Genomic DNA, 24,817 nt, shown 5'->3' with positions numbered 1-24,817 from the left:
CTCTCAAAAAATGTTGCCATTACCAGCCACACAGCCTACCAGCTACAGTATACATTATTTTCACCACCACAGCAAAGACAACACAGGAATTATTTAGCAAAGCTTGCCCCTTAGTAGACAGTATCTGGTATTACCATCTTAAAAGAGGAAGTTCAAGTGGAAGTAATTACAGAAGAAACACCTTTGTAGCTGGAAAAAGGCACTCACCAAAGCATTAAAGAGAATGAAGTACATGGGAAACCATGACAGACTACAGCAGCATGGTTACAGCAACTTTCTAGATTTCAACAAGGTTTTGAAAACCTAAAGAACAAGCTTAAACAAATCCTGAATTACAGTAGTCTTGAGAAATGAGATCAACAGATATCTAACACACATCGCTCCCCAGGTGTTAGCTCCCTTGAGATGCAGACTACTGCTCACAGCAGCAGTAGCTGAACAGAAGCATGCAATCACTCCCAGGCACTTCACTGAAAAACAACTCAGAAGCTTAAATTAAATAGGCTTCTATGGCAGTTCAGGTGTAGACTAGATTTTGACCTGAAGCAGCTATAAGCATTCATATAATTCACTCCAACTCTTAACTTCCTGAATAGAAGCAACTCCAAACTGTCAAGACAATTTCAGCTGTAAATAGCCTTCCAAAGAGAAAAGCTGAATAAGAGCAAAAATCTTAAACTACGATACACACAAGAATACCTGGTGCACACAATCACCAGAACTCTAATGGAGGCATTAAATGTCTTTTGCATTGAAGATGAAGTAAGAGGACTGCATTAGGTAAAGGCACTGAGTTAACCTTACAGGCAAATTTACCTCATTACAATGGTCAAGAACAGCCTAGAGAGAGCACCAAACAGGATGCAAAAAGCAAAACAGATGTTCTGATAACCATAAAATCCTTATTAGGGGACAAGATGAAATAAAAAAAAGTAGGGAAGATAAAAGATGCACATATCTCCAAGCATTTGCATTAAGAAATGTGCATAGTAAGGACAAAACCCCGAAGTCCAAGTACTACTTGGTAAAGTTTGGAACACTAAAAATAATCCAGAAAAAAGAGATGCAGGATGCAAGAGACTATAGTAGTGATAATACCAAGTGAATCAGAATGTTTAGATAAGAAGTTGATGAACTAAAGATATTCATGGAAGAAATGGTTCAAAAAAACCTCTACTCCTAGATTAACAGAGAAAAAGGAAACTAACTCTGATTGTAAATACCCAAACTATTCCAGAAGACTCAAGACAGATAGTTGCAAAGGCCTGAGCCCATCATGACCAATCACAAACATCGGCATGTACCAGAATGCAAGGGATAGAACAGCATACAGACCGAAGATAAGCTGAATAGATGTACTTAGGAGCAAAAAAGGCTTTGTAAGCAAAGTAACGAAGTCTTTATCTGTGGCAGATCAAAGTGCCACTTTATGGATTTTACTGAAGATCTGATTTGTGTGCTACAATTCTGCCTTCGTTTCACAATAAACATTTGGCAAAATACAGTAATGTGCCAAATGTTATCCAGCAGGCCACCAAGTGTTAAGGACTCTTGGTACCAGTTAGCATCCTGCTGGCTCTGGAGTAATTTGCTTAAACCTGTTGTGATCTCCAAGATGGAATGCAACTATGCACCCATGAATGCTAATTAAAATGAGATCTGAAAAGCCACTTCTCACTAGAAGTGGCAACTGTCAGAAGTTACACACTTACAAAGTCTTCTTCCTCAAACTGCAACTGCTCCTTATCTTCCTTCTTCTCTTCCCTGGATTCAACAGGCAGCTTTTCTTGAAAGGCGGAACTTTTCCGAGAATGGAAGTTGCCATTCCAGTGGCGATGAACTCCAGTTCCTCCTCCACCACGCTGATTCACACCATCATGGCCCCGTGAGGTACCATGCCAGCCAGGCTGACTGCCAGAAAGCCCAACATGAGCTCCTTTAGAAACACCAGAATCTACAGAATCATGGCGGAGAAGGGATGGCTGATGCCAGCAGTCTAGACAAAAGGAGATAAAGATGCAATTAGAAGTCAACACAGCATGCAGACTGCTGGAAATAGCAGACTGTTTCTCTTGTTGTGAAGTCAGTGCTCATTAAGTAACTACTAGGTCAAACTTAGTGACCTACTATACGATTGCATCAGAGCAGAGAACCAGCCAAGCTACACAATGCACATACAGCTACCACAGAAGCTCCTTAAGGTCCGAGCACATGGCACGGGAGAAAAGAATAACACAAATTTCTTACAGGATGTTCTAAAAACATACCATTCTGGAAAATAGTGTTTATATCCTGCAGAATCCTGCACTCTGTGGAACGCTCAAAAACGCTTGCTCTTAGGCTGCATTTTGATCCTTCCTACTCACCTCCAGCAGCTCGGAGGGGCCCATTATTGAAAAATCCATCAGAAGAGTTGTGTCTCCTACGGCTCACCCCAAAGCGGCCCTCTCCCCTTGGAAGATGCTCTCCATGTTTCTCAAAGGTGGCTGCAGGGGACTGCAAACAGCAGAAAAGGATATAATGAAGCATACATTAGGGCACTCCAGGAGCTTAACAGTGACATTTTATTAATACAAAAACCCCAACCCAACCCTAACTACAGACTCCATATGCTTGCACTAGTTTTCAGTACAGAATCCGTGTATCTGCATTGCTTGGCCAATGACGTCAATTGCATGAACCAGATCTGAATGGCATACAAACTTGTGCATCTTACACAGAATCAGAACCTAATACACTAATACTACCAGCAGTCTTCCCAAGCATGCACTTTCTGCAAAATTAATTTAAGAAATTCCATCATGCACAGGTGCTCATTCACTCACTCTAAAGTCAAAAGAGCAGACAGCAATGGAAGGTCCAATGAATGTGACAAATTCAGACATACTCAAGTGAAGTTACTTTTGGGCTAAAATAACTACTGCTGTAGAAAACATTAATACACTGAAGAATCTTTTACTTTTCCTTAATTATACAAAAATTACTTTTGTCTCCTCATATTAAGCATGAAGCAGAAAGTTATAGTCTTCTTTCTTCACCAATTTTATCCATCATGATCTGGTTTGTTACTAAAATGTTTTTCTCCACTGCTATGTTGTGCCAAGCAACACAAACCATTAAAATCCTAAAGCAGACTTCCTGGGTCAACCAAACCTTCTTCTGGAACCAGTTTTAGAAAGAAGGTGACAAGCAAACTGCCCTCATTTTAAGGCTGCAAAAAAAATAATGAGTATTTCTGAGTGTGGAGTTGGAGCCCAAGGGCTTATTACCAACCCATTACTTGACAAGGGTCAACTATTTTCACACATCAAATCCAAATTAAATCCCTGAATCGTAAGTGGCTGCTCAAGTCATGACTCCCAGAGATTTAGGGCCACTTAATTATTTTGTTACTATTTGTTATACTATTGTTATTTGTTATTGTCATAGCTTTAAATGAGGTATCTGTATTAATGTTACCTTGGTTGACTGTGGCGTTGAGAAGTTAAGCCAGGCAGGAACAAAGTCATGCTGCGCCATTTAGGTCCAGTGTCTCCCTTCAATAAAACGAGGCATCAAACCTCATGGCCAGGATCTGCAAGTGAGAAGAACATTCTCTGACTATCTTATTTTCTTTTCAGAACTGAAGTAGCAATACAATTTATTTCCCAAAAGCTTGGTCTATATGAATAGGAGAGGAAAAGCAGTCTTGTTTTTCATATTACAGTTAAGCATTTCGTTTCCTGGTTACTTTGCTCCACCAAAACAGGTATGAATTTCAACACTCTCAGCTACTTCCTATTTACAATTAATACATCCATGAAACTGAGGATGGGCATGCAAGTGGGAAGAAAACAAAACTAACAGCATGTAAAAGCCATACAGTCTATGGCTGTGTAAAACCAAGACCTGGCAAAATGTTGGGTACATTCCTTCATTACTCACTGTCTCAGAGACTACAAAAGGGTGATTACTGCATGTTTTATTTCAGAGGCTGTAAACTAAGTGACTAAATTTGTCATCTTAGAGGTCTTTTCCAACCTTCGCAATATAGAGCTGAGACAACCCCATGGCAGCTTCTGTACTCTGAATTTAAAGTTGCATCTGGATCCACTAACTTCCATACAGCTGAGGGTGCTTGCACAGGTAAGAAACCAAACACAAGCTGGTTGAAGTATCTTAATGAAAGTTCAACTGAAGACCAGCTGAGGTGATTCCCTGTGGAATCTGAAATTGAACCATTCTTTCCAACATGACACAGCAATTTTCACTGCTCAAAATTAAGAAAATTCCATTATTGCTCTTTTTGGTGGAAGGTTCTCCAACTTACCAGTTTGCTTCGTTTTTCAAATTAAACTTATCCACAAACAAGTTAACACTATATAAGCAAGGAAAAAAGTATGTATGATCACTTACCCTGATTTTGGCCTCTGTAGTCTAGTGTCCCTAGTTTCTGTGCTTTGCTAACTTTTAGGTTCCTTCCTTCTGCAGTATGCTGTAAGGCCAGCCTTGAGGCAACAGTGCGTCTTGAAGCTGAGCACAAGAGGCCGCACTTCGTGCCAACTGTGCCCTTCTCCCCCTCAGCTGCTCATTTTAACCTCTCCTTGCACTCTCACTACAAAAAAAAATACCTAAGGTAATTTATATTTAAAAAAAAAAAGCCACGACCACGTTCACCTCATTAATTTCCTCTGGTCGTGGTAGTATAGAAGTCTGCCTTTACATTACAAAAATGTTTGTCAAGTCTGCATGACAACATTCAGAGCAACACCATGGTTAATACTGAACAGATACACTCAAGTCTGCTGGATAATTCATGATCTGCAGCAGATCGACTTGAACACTCTGGAAAAGAACAACGTTACATAAAAATGTTTGCCCCGATTGCTGAGATCTAAACAAAAAGCATCTGCTCAAGTGCTCTTAAAATATAAATTTCATTTTTATCACATACATCTGCTAAAAAAAAAAAAAAAGATAGTATTTAAAAAAATTAATGTTAGGATATACTCTGGTCTTCACGTAACGTGGTTAATGCTCCACAGAGCTAAGCACTATTTAATATAAAGCTCAAAAGCAGGCACAAATGTTTATCTCCCTGTTTTTCACCATTTACATGCTGAAACATAAGTTGCATGAACAAAAAGAAAAGGTCAGGTCAAAAAATAGTCTCTTCTATTCTATCTTTTGTAGACTAGGTGCTGCTTTTAAAGGGACACAAATTATTCCACAAGAGCTTCCTGTTCTACAGTGGAGAATTCACTTCTGGGTCATAGTCCTCTTCCATCAAAGAAGTGAGACAGGAACTGTAGTCACTATAAAAAACAAACAAAATCCATCAATACAAGTGACATAAACATGACAAAGTATGACTACAGAGCAGAAACTGAGTAATTACAGTGCAAATGCCAAAAGCTACTGGATCTCTGATCAAGACAAAACCTGAAATAATCTCATTTTAAACAAAGATCCAGAAGTATTTTTGCTTTTAAATGATCACATCCCAAATTTAGTTTATAAAAGTGCAATACAAACAAGTTGAATTAGAATAAAGGGAAGAGTGGAGAAACTGCATGCAGTTGACAAAAGAGATTCCACACTACAGAGCAGTTTTAAAATTTGCAGCTAAAATAATGATGCTCTAGGATGCAGGTAGGCTTGGCCATTCCACATGCCTCATCTCCTCTATACACCCACACCACTGCCTACCTGCTTCAATACAGCCAGACTCATGACAGTTACAGACTCAGTATTCCATAAACTCCTCCACAGAAAATATCAACAACAAAGTGGTTTTCTGCTGTGGCCTCTTTTTAGTTGAATCTTCTTACCTAACCAGAAGCAAACAGACATGTCTATTGCTCCTGACACATATGAGAAGTTTTATTACTGTTTTCATGCCATCAGCTGATTTTTTTGCAGAATCCCTTTAGGTATATCTCACTATGCCTTAACAACTTAAGAGTTTGTTTTCCATGCTTGGATATGGTTCCATTCTTTGATCCATTCTTGCTGCGTCATTCTTCTATTATACTAAGCATGTGGAGTTTTATTTTTGTTTTCTTATTTTTTAAAGTTTAAGATGGTTTCTATAGAGGCTTGAAATAAACACAGAGGAAATAGTAAAAAAAAATCACCATCTTTTTATCCTCTGGGTGATTCCCTTTAAAAAAAACAAACCACAAAACTAATTCTCATTTGTTTCTTCTTTCTGGAGTTGGGGGAGTTTAGAAAGAGGGTAATATTATCTCAGCTGTTATCACATTTCAGGAGGTAGAGCAACAGCAGCCAACTTCACAACGCCTACAAACTACCAACCAAGATACGGCAAAACCAGAGTGAACATGGCCATGCACAATATGAACTTGCAAACTTTCTGAGCATCTTGCCCTGTCATATGCTGTAAATAACAAAAGCCTTAACCTATCAAGACCTGTTTTTTTTTTTTTTTAAATTAAAGAGACAATTTTCAGTGCATGGGGACTTACTAAAACATGTGCTGCAGACAGAAAAGTTTTCCCATCAGACAGAACCCCCTCAGATGTAACCTTCTGAGGCTATTACCAAACATTTGAGTAGCATGTCCAAGACAAAACAGGGACAAAGTCAATACAGTTGACTATATTTAAGCAAGATTCATTACCTTCTGAGTAAGTATGCTTTTCAGAACAAATTGCATAGCAATTAAGCCATGTCAAACTAATGAGAAAAGTAATATAACTTAAGAAGTTGATTTAGTGAATGTTAAGAACAATTCACAGTAATGCAAAAAAATTGAAATAAACAGAGCAAAAATCCCCACAGAACTATTATCAGGCTTTAAGGGTATCTAAATAAACAAACACCTCAGAATTATAATTCTGAAGTAGGAATTGGATCTGTGCACAAAACAAAAATAAAACCACCCCAGAAGTATAAAATCCAGATTCCATTAAAATATGTTCCCAGTACCTTTGGAAATGAAAAAGGAAAATATATTAACAGTCTGCAAAACTGGTGTTGCTGTTAAGACATCTTCTCTTTTAACACAATCAAAACCAAGGTGGAACTCCTTGCAAAGCTCCAACTACCAGTTTAGAAGACCTCACAGAAGCATATTCCAGCCTCCTAACCTGCTACTCGATATCATTAGTATCAGTGACCAAGGCAATTCATTACTAAGCAGTAGCTAACATGCATGCAGACAGTCCAATACAACTCCTAGACACATTTTAGATTGATCTTCAAGTCCTGCAAACATCATGCTTACATAGCATAGATAATGATCAGAAAAACTTATGCCTGCTAAAAGAAATGACCTATGCCTGCTAAAAGAAATGACCTCTACATCATCTTAAACTTTCCATCAAGTATTTTGATACTTCTGTAACCTTTATTTTGAAACAATCTCACTTAGGGGTGTCACAGTTACTAGGAGGCTCTGCAATGGGGATGAAATAAATTAAAGCAAGACACTTCATTTCCATCTGCCTCTTTTCACGTAGTGTATACAAAGCACACTTCAGACAGCAAATTCAAAGTCATGTTTTCAGCCCTTCCGAAGTTTTGTTTTCTGGCATAAGCAGGGTACTGAAGGCTATATGCTAGTACACTACATGCCAACACTGCCTGCAGCTGGCTCCATATTTCAAGAGTCATATACACTGCTCTTCAGGCCAACACTTTCTATGCATGTACTATCACAAAAAGAATAAAGTAAGTGACACTAAAATGCAAAATGCAGTATTTTTTGCTAAAGCAAAAAAACTTGCTGTTAGATGAAATATTGTAAATTATACTACTAGTGAAATCCCAGGGATCCAGGACTAGCCCATGTGCTAGGTTTTACAAACACTCCAAATGTTGTCCAACATCAACCTAACTCATAATTCCAAAACCTAACACGCTGCTGACATCAGTATCTGTTACATTCTCTAACAGTAACCTATGGCAACTCAGAGGGAGAAAAAAGGTACAAGAAGCTTCCAAGACACTTTCACAGACTTTTAGGCCAGAGCCTGTACTACAGTTTGGTAGTCAATGTTTTTATGTAAACCAGTTGGATTGTTTTGGTTTTAAGACACATTTATACGCATTTGTCTCCCAAATGAGGAGGGACACAGTTTACCTGTGCTTTGGGTAAAAGTAATTTTGCAACTATAAAAGTGTCATCCCAAATTTAGCTGATGTTTTCTTCTGCTATCAAAGTGCCCAACCACATTCTATTCAGCTTTCCATGAAACCCATTATTTTATACATGATATATATATCTCCATCAAGTCATCCATTTTCCAAGCTGAGTCAGACTATTTGTGGAAGCTTTCTGAACACCTCTAATCATTCTTACCAGCCTTTCCCATATCTTTTAGATATGTCACCAACACTGCATAATGTGTTCAAGATTTGGGAGCATGACTAATGTACACAAGTGGCAAAAACGGCATTTTGGAACTTTTCTTCCTCATACCTTTTTCCTTCTTTTTTTGATTGCTCCATAGAATGGAAATGATCTTTGCCAAACAATAATGAATAGAGTGAAGCAATTCCTCGAAGTAGAGGTGGAGGCTCCTCTTCCCTGGTCATGCACACAAATGTGCACAACAAACACACATTCCCTGAAGGCAAAGTTTCCCATTCTTCTCATATTCCCTTTACAGTTCAGTCAAATTGGTCTCTGCTTCACTATGGAAAACAGCAAGGACAAACAGCATTCCCAGTAGCCATTCCCAGCTCCAGGAAAAAAAGCAAATGAAAGTGCTAGCCAGTGCAAATTTAATTAATTCTCTCTCTCTCCTTTTAAATCAGTTCAAGTCTGAATTATTTCTGGAAATGCAAATCAGAAGAGTAGAAAATAATACTAATATCACTAAATGAGATGTTCTGTGCCTTTCAGAACCATGAAAGTTAAATTAATGAGCTGTGGTGAAGAAAAACAAGTTGTTCGTCAACCACCCCAAAATATTCTTGCACTGATCACAGCAAAGAAGTCTTTGGCAAGTAATCTAAGTACATAAACTCCTGAACTCCTTGTTAGCACTTGGGTTCTACTTGTTAACAGTTATAATTATTTTTAAAAAATATTTCAATGACCCATTTTTACATGTTGCATTAAAAATATTTTAGCTTATTTCACAGCAACCTCTTTTCGTAAGTTTTTGCTGATGTAAAGGTACTTTTTTCCCCCTCTCCTTGCTAAGTGCTTAAGTTTCATGTCTAATATCCTTCACTATGTCATTTAACATACAAGTGGAAGAAGTGATACTTAGTACTGAGTCAAATAAAACTGTCAGATATTCTTTTGTATTACCAGATTTCATTGTGCATTTCTCCAAACAAGTATTAAAAAACAGACAGGAAAGTGGAATGAAAATACAAGCATATTCAACTTAAAGAAGAGGTGCAGACCACAGTAAGAAAACCAACACAGGGCAAAATCCCCATTCTCCAATGCACCATTCATAAAGTGTTCTTGCTGGGTTACACTGAACATAGTTGTCCTGCTGCTTTAATCCTTCTGTTAACTTTTATTTCCGCTCCCAACACAGACTTGATCAGAGTTAAGCTCTAAACCAGAGAGTTTCTAAAGCTTTGATTCTCAAACTGAGTTCTCCAGATGCACCTGACAGTAGGAAGCAAGGGAATACTCAATACATAAAGACCTACCCTGGCCAGAACATAAGACTAGAGAGACAAGGTAATCAGAGCCACTGAGCTGTGAAATTACTCATTGGAAATGGATCAAGATGTTTCAAAAGTCCTAAGAAAGCACATAGATTAGCCTATCATCAGTGTATTTTTCCTATTACTTCCTTTTCCACCTCATGCCTTGGCCTACAATGTAAAAGACGAATGGAAAGAAAATCTGTCCCAAGTTACAAGATTGTCTGCCATGCTGTGCTGTTCAAGCACACAGTCTCTCTGGGAATACCTGGAACCAGAGCTTCTACCCTTTGCTCACATCAAATACTGCAGTGCACATTTCTGAAAAAGACATGTTTTACTGGATGCTTTTTCTGCTTCCTTGCACCCTGCAACCTTCCTTGGGTCCCTTCAATCCTGCTGTCTACCTAAAATCCTATTAATTACAGTTGCTAATTCTGTTTCTTCTTTACTGCAAGAGCCAACCACAAAGATGTGGACCCTTTAGCGGAAAACCAGCATAAAAGTAAACTTTCACCCTTCATTATGCATTTATCAATCCAGCTAATACCAGCTATAGAAGGACAATGGCAACATCTGTCTATCTTTGCCACAATTTCAGTTCACTTGACTGCATTTCAACATATTACTCCAAATAGAACACGTTTACTTAAAAGTAAAGATCTATTTTTCTAACTGGCCAAGACAATTGGGATTTCAGTAATATTCCTAAAGATCGGATGTCAGCTGGGTTGCAAAAGCATTCAGAAAAACTAGTGAACAATCTAATGGATGCATAAGGCAGAACAGAATTTACCTCCCTCATCAGTTTTCTTTCTGTGCAGCTCTTTTAAAGTTATTTAATCAAGCAGATATGACTAAACATACACAACGGATCTTTCCACTTAGCTACTCTTCAGAGTGTCATTTAATAGGTGCATGTTAGCTTATAATACAGAGTTAATAATGTATGCATCTCCCGAAGTATGATCTCTTTCTAACAACTTTCAACTCATCCAACACATTGGCAGCAATTAGGAGTCACAGCCTACAGCCCAGCCTAGGCATCAAATTCATGATACTGTTTATATCAAAAAGCCACACATGACATTTCATTATCCTGTTCTCCAAAAAAAAAAAGCAGTATGTGCTTTCCTATTATTAGAAACATTTTATTGAATAAGACAATCATGCTTGTGCACACAGCCCTTGAAAAATAATGTAATTAAAAATCTTGTTTCAACTTTGCATGCATTATTAGGCCTTACTACAAAAGACACAAGCACAGCATTACCAGCTCTATAGTTGTCATAACAACTGGTGAGCTACATCTTCAAGTTGAGATTGTTTATTTGCAGATCACCCACATAAAGTATCTACAAAACAAACTTATTTTCATTTTTCTTTCAGCTTTGATTAATACAATTGTCTAGACACACCTTCAGTCTGTCTACTCAAAAGCTACCTTTTGAGAAGACAAATGTAGATGTTCCAGAATGGCCCGTAGGACTGGTCACACACATGAGGTATCATGCACCAGAATAACTAGAATATAGACCTGCCTTTTTTCTGACCCCCACCACTACATCACACAGTTACTTGAATATAAAGGGCAGTTCTATTAATTAAAAATACTGCAGAAGTTTTTGTTTGGATTTTATCTGGCTGCTGAAAAAAACTAACATCTAAAAATGCAAAGCATCACTCATATCAGATTTTCTGGAGTTACGGAGAATGAGCCCATTAAACCACTAAATGGCAGATTAAAATGTTAACCATGGATCAAACCAAAAATCTTCCCAGATAGATATTAAAAGTTCTTGTGAAAGCCAACTATTGCTGAAAGATTAACACCTTGTTTTTCAAGTTTAAAGCAAACGAATCTATCTTGCAGAATCATCAAAATGGTTTTGTGTTCTAGAAATAACACTGCAGATCTATATATTCCAAGATGAAAACATGCCAGAAGCTTGTTCATACAAAAGTTTTTCCAGAGTATCTCGCTGGGAGTGGGGAACTGTTATATATCTGACCACTTTTACAAACCAGATGACTGGTTTCAACAAACTGAAATCAGGCTAAGAAAGCTCCATACAGACACATTTATACCCCAAAACCCATTTCCTCGTCAGTCCCCCCCCAATGGTGTCTCGTACAGTACTGCTTCACAAACAACCTTACCATTTTTACCTACTTAATTTCTACTTCTCTAAGGTCACACTGACTGAATCCTAGCTCCCTCAAAATTTCTTGAACACATACATACACCCACACAACCACATACCTTGCAAAACCTTCACAGGCTGGTCCTGCAAACACATACTGAGATCTAGAACGCTGTGGGTAATGAGACTTTTTTCTTTAACAGCAATTAAAGATACACAGGCATACAAACGTAACATAACCAAATTACAGAGAAAAGTGACTTCTAAGACAGCAATGCAGGAAAACACCTGCACTTCCAGGCCCAGCTGATCCAAGTTTCTGTCAGTAAGGCTACTACCACGTCACTACTGGGCCAATGGTATCATGTGCACTAAGGAGACCACAGACCCCAAAGGCAGCAAGCTTGTCTTTGGAAGTAAGCTGTACATAACAGAAAGACCCAAAGCAAATTTTGGAAAAGAAGATACCTAGGGAACCTGTACGAAAGCCTGCGTATGACGATAAGGCTCTGAAACCCAGCCAGCACGTGCAATGTGTTGCAACTGAAGCCTTCCAGTGGGTTTTGATGAGGTTACTGTGAGCGCCAAGATAGGACTATTTTAAACACGTCAAATTTAAACCGCTCTGCTCTCTATAAGCATAGAAAAGGGCTAGCAATGACATTCTAGACATTATGCCTATGAGCAATTACCCCTAGATGCTTTATACTCTACCACAACTGGCAATTCTGTCATCCCTTATGTGCATTGAAGATTCCATTTCCCTCCAGGACTGTCCCTTTAACAGTCTTTAGTACTGTTTAAGAGCTGCAGTATTAAACTGAAATATTAAAACCTGATCACTGTTCTGCCCTACTGCAGTGAGTAAAGTTCCAGGGATTATATACACTTCTATTAAACAACTGTACCTATTGAGACTACTGACACAAAACAAACATATTTTAAATAGTATGAGACTTTAAATATGATCAATGTTTTGAACTTTCAACCAGCTTTAGCATTTTATTAAACCAGGTATTTTAAATCTGGAGAGGGTATTCTGTTAATTTTAATCAAATCCAAAGTTCTTTTTAGCCCTTGAAGGGAACAAAACAAAATATCTATACTATAGTGCACCTTGATCTACAGACCTTTCAAAAGTTTCTGCAGTCAAGATAAGACTGTTCTGCCTAAAACCTCACAAAGCACAATACCTTGTCATGGCTGCCCTTAAATGTAGCACTATCCTTCCCAAAACCTCATGGCAGAATGAGTGAAATAGCAATGAAGAGCCTACCTGTATGGTCTGCCCAAAGCCATAATAAACAAATTACTTCTACTGCTCAGCAGCATACATGAGGATAATGTTCCCCATCATAAGGAAAGAATTGCAAATATGTAATTACTGCCTTATCCCTGCTGTATGCTACATACCTCCTGCCTACCTGTCTTCCAGAGATACTGACAGAGCCTAGGCAGAAGTAAAGTAGTTCTTCTGTATCTTAGTAAAGGAAAAAAAAAAGGGTATTTCCTACTGGAGGTATTTTATAATCCAGTATTTTATTAAGGTTACAATTTCTACAATAGCCCATTTATATTTAAATATGTTCTGTTTGGATCTGAGAACATATTTCCTTTGGAAAAGAGCATCAAATGCAAACAGATTATTTACCAAATATTTGTGTCAAGGCAAGAGAGACTATAAATCAAGTACAGGGAAGTACAGATCTGCATTCCAGATGAAGGATAAGAGAGAAGGCAGCATGTCACTTGCAAAGAGGAAAGAGAAACGAGTCAACAAAATAAACAGAGAAAGACACTCAGAAATAAGAGACCATTCTCCTAAACAGTACTTAGTAGTTCTTACCCCTTAGTATCATTAGCCCAGCCCTACAAGACCAGTACTACAAACTGGTAAGGGTGGTACATTCCAGTTATAGGTACTTACAAAGACAACAGGCTGGGGGGACTAATCATCCTCTCTTTACTCCTCCCTCCACTTGGATTATTTCCAAACCATTTTACCTCAAGACCAGAACAGTAAGAACAAACTCCACTTTTATTTGTCTATGACTAGGGCATGACAAAAACATGTACACTCAGCACTTTTCAGCATGTGTAGAACACCTGCATCACAATTTGTGAAGTTGACACTGTCTGCTATGTTTTTCACTCCACTAGTGTAACATTATCCATTCTTTCTCAAATTAAGAAAGTATTATCAAACATCAATGCAGAAAAGTCATTGAATTCAGTTTAAAAGTCCCACATATATATATGTATAAAGGCACAAATAATAAACATTACATTTGTTTGGTCTTGTCTTTAAAAAAGTGATCTCTAATCCTGTGATCTGATGATTTGCTGCAGCTGGCAGATACATCCTCTTTGGATGTTCAGATCAGTTTGTTTGAATCCTCTCTATGACTTCGTCTGTGAAACTCTTAGAGATAAAAAAAGAGCAAGGAGTTGTGGACAAGGTGTTGCCCAGCTGGTTTGAGCTTTGTCTTTAGATCTTGCAGAGAATTATCATGCTGTTATTCTGCTGGTACACTGTGCAGGCCAAGAGTTAAACAACATCATTCTTCTGTCCTACATTCTGTCCTATTGTTCTACAATAAACTAAGAAATACTAGGAAAACATCTGGGAAAAAACAATCTTCAGAGGTTGCATAGTTCATCCCCTTCTCAGATTTACAAGACTTTAGCTATCCTCTCACATCAAATACCTTTGAAAATAAAATAAGCAAAGTCCCGTGGAGGGGGGAGTGATTTTTCAGGCCACAGATGTCAAAAAATTAATCCTGAGATGCCTCAAAAGGTATCAGAAAAACAAGTTTATCATCAGATTGCAATTCATTATGCAGCTATTCATACCTCCACTGGAATATTTTTTAGGAGCCATAAATCGAGAGATCAGCATATCGTCATTGTCCAGCATATCTCTACAATCTGTTTTGGTTATCCTTATGGCTCAAAAGCCTGTCCCTGCACCCAGTGCCTAACTTAAATATATTCTGCTGCAATTTCAACCCATAGCTACTTGTTTTATTCATGATGCATCCAAGCTGACTAATCTCTTTTAGCAGATACCTTTTAAGCTATCTTTTCTCCAGACCAATACTTCAGTATTCCCTGACTGAAAGGCGACCTTAGCAAGTGCTGGGTTTTTTGTTTGTAAGCTTTTTTTTTTTTGAAGGGGAAGTCCCACAGAGGACCCTGCATCTCAGCACTGTTTGGCAGCTAAAAAGGATGAAACAATATGTTCTGGGATCAAACAGAGTCATGTTTTAGAAAAAAAAAGAAACAACCAAACAAACACTCCACATCCAACTACTCCGGTTTTATTGTTGAAGCTACAAGCTTTTCACTTCAAAGCACTGATGCTGAAAAAACCCTGATGTGACCCACCTACCAAGCATGACAGCTTGCAGACAGCGACAGGATGTCAGAACTGCTCCCAGTTATACCTACAGGTTAACTTTTTAAAGCTGCCTTATAGATCACCTGCTGATGTCTGATGAAACAATTGTATCAAACCATACCCCTCCAATCCTCACTTTGAGGTTCTCTCTTTCATAGATTTAATCTTCTTTTGTCAAACACTCTTAACTTGCCCAAAGTGTGATACTACCATGAATTGATTAAGACACATAGTTGATGACCTACCGCTCCTCAGCGGAATGGAAAACCTGCTTCTTTACTATGCTCTTTTTTATGCTCCACTACGACAACTGAGTTTTCATGACAGTGATGCTGCTGACTCATGATAATTGAAGAACCGCTACAACCCCTAGATACTCTCCCACAGAACTGCTGCCTAGTCAGCTGTTACTTGTCTGCATAAGGTAATGCTCCTAAATACAGGAATTTGAATCCATCTACAAGAAGATGGCTGAAATAAATCCCACTGATTTCAGACCATTTCTTGAATCTATGTTCAGTTAAATTATTATTTCAGTGTAGAGAAATTGAAACACTTAACAGTATGTGACCTAGGACAGAGTTCCTGATGTGAACACACTTCACTTGAACATACCAAAGTCCTGCAAGAGAAAGTACTCTTCAACATTCTGGAACTTTTCCCACCCTCACAGGCTTTCAGTTATTTAAATCCTATAGGATACATGTCATAATGTCCAGCCAACCTGAAGACATTAAAGTTGTAATTAACCTGTCCTCCAACTAGTTTGAAGTAGAGAACTAAGAGTCAAGATCACAGCACGTTCAACATTTTCAGGGTGAAAGAGTTTCTCTGCCAAGTTTTTTAAGATTAACATCAAAGATCTTTTCAGACCACCTCACATGAATCCTGATTAATCCCTTGATGATGGATGACACACTGGAACACAATGGCAAAGCACTCTTTCTGCTGGAGACCTGCTGTAATCTTTACCATACAAATTCATCAGCAACTTTGCTAACATCAACAGCTCTGTGTGTCCAGAACACTACCATACCTCCACAGCAGACTCAGTCCTTTATTTACAAGGCTGAAGATGGCAAAAGTGCAGGACAGTGATGACTATTGTTACACACTTTCTATGTTGCAGTTGTGCTAGGAGGGTCACACAGGTCACCAGGAAAGCAGTTCCTAGCACACTAAACCTGTTCCCACTATCCACCTTGATACTTACTGTGTACCTGAACATAGGACAGATACTGAAAATAAAACTGTTCCAGACGAAATTAAAATGTCTTCATTTCTTCCTGTATTGCAAAAAAAAGCAGATCTCTAAAAACAGGAGACATGCATTTATACAGCTTTATGTACATACCCTTCCCATTTGCTTATTAAGAGACACCAGTATCATACTATGAAGCCATGATGCTCCCTTGCAGGGTGGAGCATAAGACTATGAAGATACTGAATTGGAAGAGATCTCAAGATTAAAGGAGATGAAGAAAGGGGGGAAGAAGGCATTGCCATTTTTGCTAAACTGACTCGTAAATCCTAGAATTTCAGTAGCTGCTCATGAACCCTCTAGTGTACATCAGTCCCTGAGGTAGAGGGTCATACACAGCAAAGTATTTGTTTCCAAGTATCATTTATCACAAAAACCCTCAGTTATGTTTGGATGCACTGGTTCAAAGTGTTTTTGTTAAGCCAGACCTTGGAAGTGCAGCTATTTCAGATTAGTCATTTTATGGAACTGCATACACCAACACTCTGTAAAGTCTTTTTGCAGTTTAATTATGGAAAACTCTAAGAAGCATAAGGTATTAAAATTCTTCTCTTGACATTTTTGAAGGCTAACTAAAGAAGGCAGGAACTGAAATAGTTAAGCATGCTTTAATCAAGAAATTCCAGTTTGCAGTGATGCAGCCTGATAGATAATACATATGATTAATTTAACCAATATGTTTCCCTTACCACTTACTGTCATGCTAATGGCCTCCTCCAACCTAGAACTTTTAGGTCTGCACAGTATTTGCACATACATGTAAGGGACAGCTGATACTTAGCCACTATCTATCTCTACCTATATCCACTCCCAAAAATGTAAATTTAATGAGTTACTCTATGGTCTGAAGATAAAGTTTGGCACATTTTTGCAGGAACATAAAACTTACAGAACACAAGTTAAACAACATCCTGGCATTTGAGAAGTATTCTAAGCAGGACCAGGTTTCTGCCAACTTTACTGCTTTTCATCAAATCTGACAAGTAAAAAGAACATGCACCTCAATTACTCTTACTGAAGGGAAAGGCACATACAATTTAGTTGGGATCCTGGTCACTACGTGACAGTACAATGTCTATTTGCATTGCTGTGCTCACAGAACAAAATCTAAACCACTCCTATTTCCACAAATAAATTAACATAAAACTTAAAAATCCCAAACAAACTTCCTAGTACACACACTACTTCAAACGCAACATTCAGCAACTGATCTTTTGCTGTTTAAGTTAGAGCAACAGTCACCCCATGGCTGCATTTTTGCAAAGCCATAAGAAAAAGCTGTATCCATGCAAGAACAGCCAGCACTGTACTGCAGAGAGGTGCTTTATGTTCAGCTCTGTTGAACACAGTCAGCCCTTTTCCAATCTGTTCATTCAGATGAAAGAATAAAGCACGCCCTGAAGTACACTTCATAACTAAAACTAATTCCACAGCTACAAAACTTCAAACATCTTGTAACACTGAAACGAAACTAAAACAAACAGACCTCCAACTTTAACTCGAGACAATCGTTTTTGTTCACTTGAAGACAAGAACTACATTATCTGACATTCCACACTTCTGAAGAAATTCAGACCAAACCACAGCATTTTTCTGTATTAAAAATACAGGAAAAAAAATCTGTTGTACTAACAGCTCTTGAAATATTTTTTAAAGTTCATAAAAATGCTAGTGAAGATTATTTTTCCATAGTGACTTAATTTCTTCATTTAAAGGAGGAATTTCAAGCACCAATAATACTACATACAAAACAGTCACATCTGTGAGACAGTGGCCATACCCTCCAGAATGTTCTCAAAGCATTTTTCTTGACAGTTCAGAAAGCATACACTTTCATTTGATTTGTTACATATCACATCTGCATTCTGCTACTTTTATTTCTGAGACATTTGCAGAAAAAACAGGATTTTATCTTTTTTTTTTTTTAATGCCATCTGTTCCCTGCATATTTTTGCTTTAAGTCCCGCAATGGAAACTTCTGTGTCATATAGGATTAAGACTACAAACCTGATGAAAATAAAATGCAGAGGCTGCACTTCCCCACAAAGAGCTGTTTAAAAAAATAAAAAGGAAAAAGAAAAAAAATCCCAACACAAAAGCAAACAGAAGGAACAATTACCTGAAGCTTTTCCATTCCAAACATAAAATTTCAAGAAGATCTTCTTAAGGTACTTTTCTCTAGAAATTATCAGATAGAACATGAAAGGAAAAACTGCTCTTCTTAAACTTATTTTTTCCTAGTGCTCCTTTACACCTGTTTCCTTTCCAAGTTAGGGACTGGAATTTTGAAATACTGGTCTCCAAATGAGCACAGGAAACTTTTCACTAATGTAACAGCCATATATATTCATGAAGTTACATTTGCATAAACTTTTTTCATAACTAGCTAACATTTTTATAGAAGCAATGTCAACTCTACAGCAAAGTCCGTTTCAGTGGCTCTTCAATTCTCTCAGCTGTTTTCTCATCTTCATAACCCCCTTTGCTGTCTTCATAGTTCAGTCAGTCACTTGCAACATTTCAGAGCATTATCAACATTACTAACACTTGTGTCACTCAGAACTCGGGGGAGGGGGAAGGGAGGGTGACTTACCTGGTCATGTTAATATAAAAAGATTTCTAAGCAACGCTCTTAAATGTTTCTACCATTGCTTACAAGGATTTAAATAGCGACTGTTCCTCTAAAGTTGTTTAAAAACTCCGAACTTGTGTCGACACCCACTAACTGCTCTAAAATCATTCCAAAGCAGCTCATTACTACACTAAATTCAGAGTGCTAGGTGCGAACACAGCTACTCTGACCAATTCTAGCTATCGTTGTTTAAGTTAAACCATGCAAGGCCTTAGGCCAACAGGACACAAATCACCCCGGACACACGCAAATTACTTCCAGGACGGAAAAAGCCACCTCACGCTCACGCCAGGCGTTGTTTTCCTCTGTACAGAAAACAAGTAGCACCTGACATATTTCCCGGCCTCCGTTTACCCTGGCCCCGCACAGGTCGGCCGAGAGAGGCTGGCAGCAGATGGGGAAGCTGGGGCCCGGCTGCCCGCAGCACACGTGTCACCACTGTTAGGCGCCGACCGCTCCCTCCCGCCGGGGGCTGCCGGAAAGAGCGGCCGTAAATCCTACACAGACAAACACAAACGGCCCGAGCCAGCACGGCTCACCTTGGGTCGTTTTCAGCTCGCCATCAAAACAGATGGCAGCGGAGCCACCCCTGCCGCAGGCGCTTTGCCTGCCCAGGGGCCGCCGCGCAGGAAGCCCCGGGCGCCCGGGCCCTCGGAGACTTCACCCCGCAGCCACGGCGGAACGCGGCGCTCCGGCCTGTCCTTTCAACCCGCCCTCCTCTTCCCTTCCCCCACCCGGCACCCGACCGGCCCGCTTGATGACAGGACAAGGCTCAACTCCGGGCGAGAGCCAGAAGAGCCGCGGCAGCGCCCTGGCAGTGTCAAGCGCTGGGAACTTCCCGACTGAGCAGGAAACAATAAGCAAGGAGCCTCGGCCCCGTTCGCCCTCCCCCGGCCCGGCGGCCCTGCTCGGCAGGGAGCCTCTCACTGCCATCTCCAGAAGCAGGCTCCTTACGGACCCGCCGCCTTTGAGGGACAGGGGTGGGCGCGCGGCGGGGCGGAGGGAACCCCCTCGGCGGCCGCACCGCCCCCCGCCGCCGCCGCCAGCGGGGTCCCGGCCTGGCGGGAGGCCGATCTCGGGCCGCCCCGAGGCCGTAAAGCCAGCAGGAAACTGCGGCTCGAGCCGCGGGACGGCGGGCGACAGGGTGGCGCGGGAAGGCACGGCGAGCCGCCGGAAGGAGGGGTGCGGGAGCCACACTCACCGGTCAGGCCCCTCTCGCTGCCTCCTGCGGCCCCAGAACCATAACAAAGCTCTGCCCAAAATGGCTGCCCGGCCCTGCCCGGCCGGGGGCCGGAGGGGGCGGGGCCTGCGAGTGCGTGGGGCGGGGCCGAGGAGGCGGAAGGGACCCGCCCCCCGATTCCCTCGGCGGCCACGCGGAGCGCTCCCCACCCCCGCTCCGGGGAAGGGGCACGCGCGCGCCCCCGCCCCTCCCGCCGGAGCAGTAGTACGCACCGGAGCGCCACCGGAGACTATGAGTCCCAGAAGGCTCTGCGCCCTCTCGCCGCGCCACTTGCCCGGGCGCCGCGTCACGATATACGCTGGGATTTGTAGTCCGCCTCCAAGCGGGTGCTCCTTTACGCCTGGGAAGTCTTGCCCACTATGGAGACCCTGAAACACAGAAAGCAGGAGTGGACCCCCGCCTCTCAATCCTAGGGTTAGTGAGGGCTCTCTTCTTCACAGTCACCCTTCCGTCAGCTCAGCTGCAGTCCTCGAACTAGGAATTAGCTGGGATGCTGCGGCCGAAGGAGAAGGAGCGTGTCCTTTCGGCTTTGCTGTGCTCTATCTCAAGCATGCCAGGGACCGCGACCCCTTGCTTTAACGAGTGCCACGCAAACCTAGGCGCGTCTCCGACCCGGCGGAACCACAGAGGCTGGTCCTATTCCCATCCGGACTCGCACCGCTGAGTGCTGGGCTCGCCGGAATGCTTCCCGGGGCAACGGAAGCCGCTCAGGGGGGAGGTCGCTGTTTGGAGCCGTTGTGGGCGTCTGTGATCGGGGCCTAACGGCTGGATCAACGGCGAATCCGGCGTTCCGTGCCACCCCGTCGCGATTGCCTGGGCCTTGTGGGACCCGTAAGTCTCTGGACACACAAGTCCCTCCTGGCTGGTGCTGCGGAGCCGTCTTCCTTCCCCGGAGCTGCAGAATAGTGAACAGCACCAACGAGTTGCTTGTCCTTACCGGTTGGTTTTGTCCCCCCTGCAGAAGCACCATGTGCCTCTTAGGGTGTAATGTAGTTTCCAATCCTTTATGATTAAGTATTTATTGTGATTCATTGATTGATCATCGGCTTCTTGTAGCTAGCCACTGCCCCCATGAAAAAGGAGATGCCCCATGAGCAGAAAACCATCATGTTTCCTGATACTCAGTTCTTTAATTAGAAATTGTTCTTGTAACAATTATTACAACTTTAGAACTTCAGTTCATAGACCTGAAGCAAAATATCCTGTAGTGAGTAGGTAATGATTGAGTATATACACTGTTTATCTCTAAATGTATATCTGTGAGTCTCACATCTGAAGTCTAGCCTTGACTTAAATTTGGAAAACTCAGCTGTCCATCAGTTTCAGACCTTCTGATTTTTTCTGTTTTAAGGTGTTGATAAAACAAATATGTTTCCTCTTATACAACGATGCTGCTTCCACGCTCCTTTCAAAGTAAGTTTCTGAAGCCTTTTTTTTTTTTCTGTGTTATTTTACTTTAAAATAGTGAAAAGTATGCATGGAGCACTGAAAAAAGAAGGGCATCTTGCAGTTTGGAGTGAAGAGATGTTTTATCACTCAGCTTTTCTGAGAGAATTAAGAGTTTCTGCAGCAGCCTTTAGCCACAGCTAAGATTTTTTTTGTTTATTTATTTTTAATAAAATCAGATTTTATTGCCTAAAGGTTTCCCCCCCCCCTTTCTCTTTTTGGTAGTGAGGTGATACTAGTTGGTTTCTGGGGTGACCTTGTCCTACTTCTGTAATTTTACATTCTACTATGCAAAGGGCTGATACATATTTGGCCATTAGGAATGCAGGTGTAGGTGGAAGGATAGGTGGTTTCCTTACTCATTATGAAGCTAATTACTCTTCATTAGCTAGCTTGTGAAAGCCCTGTAGTTTAGCTTAGTTAAAAACACCTGAAAAGTGGGAGCCAAGGTTGCTGTGGTGTGACCTGATTTGGAAAACTGCTTGGTACAGTATTTCATAGGTAGTTTTAAGTACCTGTAGATCCATAAGCTTACACTGTAAAGTGTTCAGAATGAGGTTTGTATTTGCAGCTCCAGAAGGTAACTCCCAGACTTCTACTGTATGGAAAGAATGAAACAACCTGGTCTTCTCTAGGCCTCCAGCTGCAGAGGGGTGTGTGTCCTCTGTCAAGATCTCCAAGCCACAACCCAGTGTCAGTGTATGCAATCAAGCTCCAGGCATTTCACACCTCTCTCCCCTTCCTCAAGAAAAAAACTCGCAAAGAATCTGAGACCAAAGACTCGGGCGTCTTGCAACGAAGTATGACATCACTGAAGGATTCTCCCAAGCCAGCCCTTTACTTAAGCCTTGCAGGGCTAGTCCCATTTGTTTCTGTGCCACTGGTAATGGCCATCCAAGGGACCTACTACCCAGAGTTGGTGTTTGGTCAGGTTATGTATGGTGCTGTAACAGTTTCTTTCCTAGGAGGAATGAGGTGGGGGTTTGCTCTCCCAGAAAACAGCCCAGCCAAGCCAGACTGGATGAACCTGGCTAACAGTACAATTCCTCCTCTATTTGCCTGGCAAGCCTTGCTTTATAAAGATATCACTAGTGGTGCAATAATGCTGGTACTGGCCTTAGGGATAGCAATACATTATGATGTGTCCCTTCTTCCTGCTTATCCTACGTGGTTTAAAGTACTGAGGGTAGTGGGAACAGTGGTGATGACGCTGTCACTGTTAGCTACTCTGTTATTGAAGATGTTTTTAGAGAAGCAGCCAAATAACAGCAGAAATGAATTGCAGATCACCAAATAATAAATCAATAGGAAAAAGCTATTTATCTGCCAGTGAGGTGTTTGCACTGAATTTCAGAGGAAATAAAAATGTATTTGCTTAGAAGTCATAAGATGGCAGTGATCAAGATGGTACTTCTTGAAACAAACACTAGTGGGTTTAGGAGGGAGGGATTACCAACAGCAATGACCTCCAAGGCAGGCTTGATTCTGTCTTTATCTGTAGAACAAAGCATCACTTTTGAATTAATTACACATTCTAAAAAGGAGATGTGAATTACTTTGTCTTACAAATTTAAAGTGGTGTTTCTAATGACATTGGTATGCATTGCTCTATGCCGAGCAATTGAGGTATCTGTTTTAACCAAAATGTGCGATAATGTTCTGCACTGGAAAAAGCAGCTGTGTAGTCAGGAACAGTAACAAGGTGAGAGTAGTCCTTCTAGTGTATTGTTTAAAGAAGCAGCAGACAGTTAAGCAAAAGTGGATAGATGTGCAATTCTTATGCTGTGGAACAAATCTCTGTCCCTTTTCAGCAGAGAAGATGGTGAAAATGCTATGTGATTAAGTGCTAGTCAGGTGAAAAAGGAAAGGTAAGGTTTCTTTGCAATGGCAAGGCAAGGTCAGCACTCATGTGAAGTATGTCATCCAGCTGCTCTGATGGAGGGGAAAACTGGAAAGGGAAACTGCATCTTTGGCAAGGCACTATAAGAGACAGAAGTTTAGCTTCCTACTCAGCCTTAAATAAAAAAAAGGGTATCTGGGCCATCTGTTCACAGGTTTTGTTTGGACTTGAACCTGACTTTCCAAGGAAGCTGCATGCAGCATAGCCATAAAGATCTGTCATACTCCTGAAGCACTACCAACTGATGATAGGACAAATGGACCAATATATGATAAGGACTCAATTGCTGGTGCTAAGATCTTGCATAATGGGATCGAAAGTAATTTGTGTTGTCTCCCTCCTGAGATTCATTTTTCTGAACACCTAGGGCACGTATAAATTGATGTGTTACCTGCAAACCCTCTATGATGGGCCAGTTCCTGAAAACATTGCAGAAGTATTTGCTTTTTATACTTAAGTCTTCTGAACACATCATTTAGGGGAAGAAGATACAACCTGAGTCACGAGGATTTTCTTTTCTAGTTTCACCTCAAGAAACCTATGAAATTATGTGTGGGAGTATTTACTGTAGGCTTTTTATGTTAATATGGTAAGTACAGTATAAGATGCAAGAAGAAATCTGAGAAGGGATCTCCACACACAGCCTTAGGATAAATTCAGATAATCCTCATGCTCTCTTAAAGTACTGTTCTTCACTGTTGTTCTGTACAGAGTAAAGCACATACTGACACATTTATCTCTTCCTTCTGCAAAGAACAGACATTTAAGAAACCTGGCTACCCTGAAGATAGAGCTATCTTTTTACATGGTACTGCTGAATACCAAACTACATTATGTGAGCCTCTGACTTCTGTAACTCATCAACCTTTATGTGGTAACTGCATCATACCTGTGAATCAGTGATGTATTTCAGTGCTTTCTGAATATAAAGGAAATAAAATTGACTTTGTGAGTAAAAACAGTTCCTTTATTCTTTCTTACTTGGATAAGGTGTTTAAGATGAGTCCAGAGAAGAGTACTGCCTGTGGCTTGATTTGGGGAGAGAGGTGGTGAATCATCAACTTCAACGTTTTCATTCACACAGAATCAACAGTTGATAGAATCAGCTACAAAAACTGGAGAAGGTAATTTCATCCAACAACAGCACTCAAGCTCTACTAAACCAGAAAGTTT

The 24,817-nt window shown here is 40.6% G+C and overlaps 2 protein-coding genes across 4 annotated transcripts in view; one reads left to right on the top strand and one right to left on the bottom strand.

The window, feature by feature from the left end:
* Window positions 1-20,350, bottom strand: part of GPBP1L1 (GC-rich promoter binding protein 1 like 1) — a 34,852-nt gene extending 14,502 nt beyond the window's left edge. The window contains exons 1-5 of the mRNA XM_064147656.1: window positions 20,260-20,350; window positions 4,396-5,294; window positions 3,460-3,574; window positions 2,367-2,496; window positions 1,713-1,996 (exon numbers count right to left, since the gene is read on the bottom strand). Of these exons, the coding sequence (XP_064003726.1) occupies window positions 1,713-1,996; window positions 2,367-2,496; window positions 3,460-3,519 (474 nt within the window). The 5' untranslated portion in view covers window positions 3,520-3,574; window positions 4,396-5,294; window positions 20,260-20,350. The remainder of the gene's footprint in view (window positions 1-1,712; window positions 1,997-2,366; window positions 2,497-3,459; window positions 3,575-4,395; window positions 5,295-20,259) is intronic.
* A 272-nt stretch (window positions 20,351-20,622) lies between these two features.
* Window positions 20,623-24,603, top strand: TMEM69 (transmembrane protein 69). 3 transcript variants are annotated; one of them, XM_064147660.1, is made up of 3 exons: window positions 20,623-20,712; window positions 21,650-21,711; window positions 22,316-24,603. In XM_064147660.1, the coding sequence occupies exons 2-3, from the start codon at window positions 21,667-21,669 to the stop codon at window positions 23,039-23,041; spliced, it is 771 nt and encodes a 256-aa protein (XP_064003730.1). In that variant the 5' UTR covers window positions 20,623-20,712; window positions 21,650-21,666; the 3' UTR covers window positions 23,042-24,603. The 3 variants fall into 3 exon arrangements, with proteins under 3 accessions (XP_064003730.1, XP_064003728.1, XP_064003727.1); XM_064147658.1 differs by lacking the exon at window positions 20,623-20,712 and adding an exon at window positions 20,751-21,129; XM_064147657.1 differs by lacking the exon at window positions 20,623-20,712 and adding an exon at window positions 20,751-21,237.
* The last annotated feature ends 214 nt before the right edge of the window (window positions 24,604-24,817 follow it).

The sequence above is a fragment of the Pogoniulus pusillus genome, chromosome 8 (genome assembly GCF_015220805.1).
Source record: "Pogoniulus pusillus isolate bPogPus1 chromosome 8, bPogPus1.pri, whole genome shotgun sequence".
NCBI classification, from domain to species: domain Eukaryota; kingdom Metazoa; phylum Chordata; class Aves; order Piciformes; family Lybiidae; genus Pogoniulus; species Pogoniulus pusillus.
The sequence above is the reverse complement of the archived record's forward strand: the minus strand, read 5'-3'. Positions and strand labels throughout refer to the sequence as shown.

What these genes read in the sequence shown, in the direction of transcription:
- TMEM69 (XM_064147660.1), top strand. Translation starts at nt 21,667, where the DNA reads ATGTTTCCTCTTATACAACGATGCTGCTTCCACGCTCCTTTCAAA. An exon ending in GCTTCCACGCTCCTTTCAAA is followed by an intron (nt 21,712 to 22,315) that starts GTAAGTTTCTGA and finishes TTGTATTTGCAG; the next exon opens with CTCCAGAAGGTAACTCCCAG.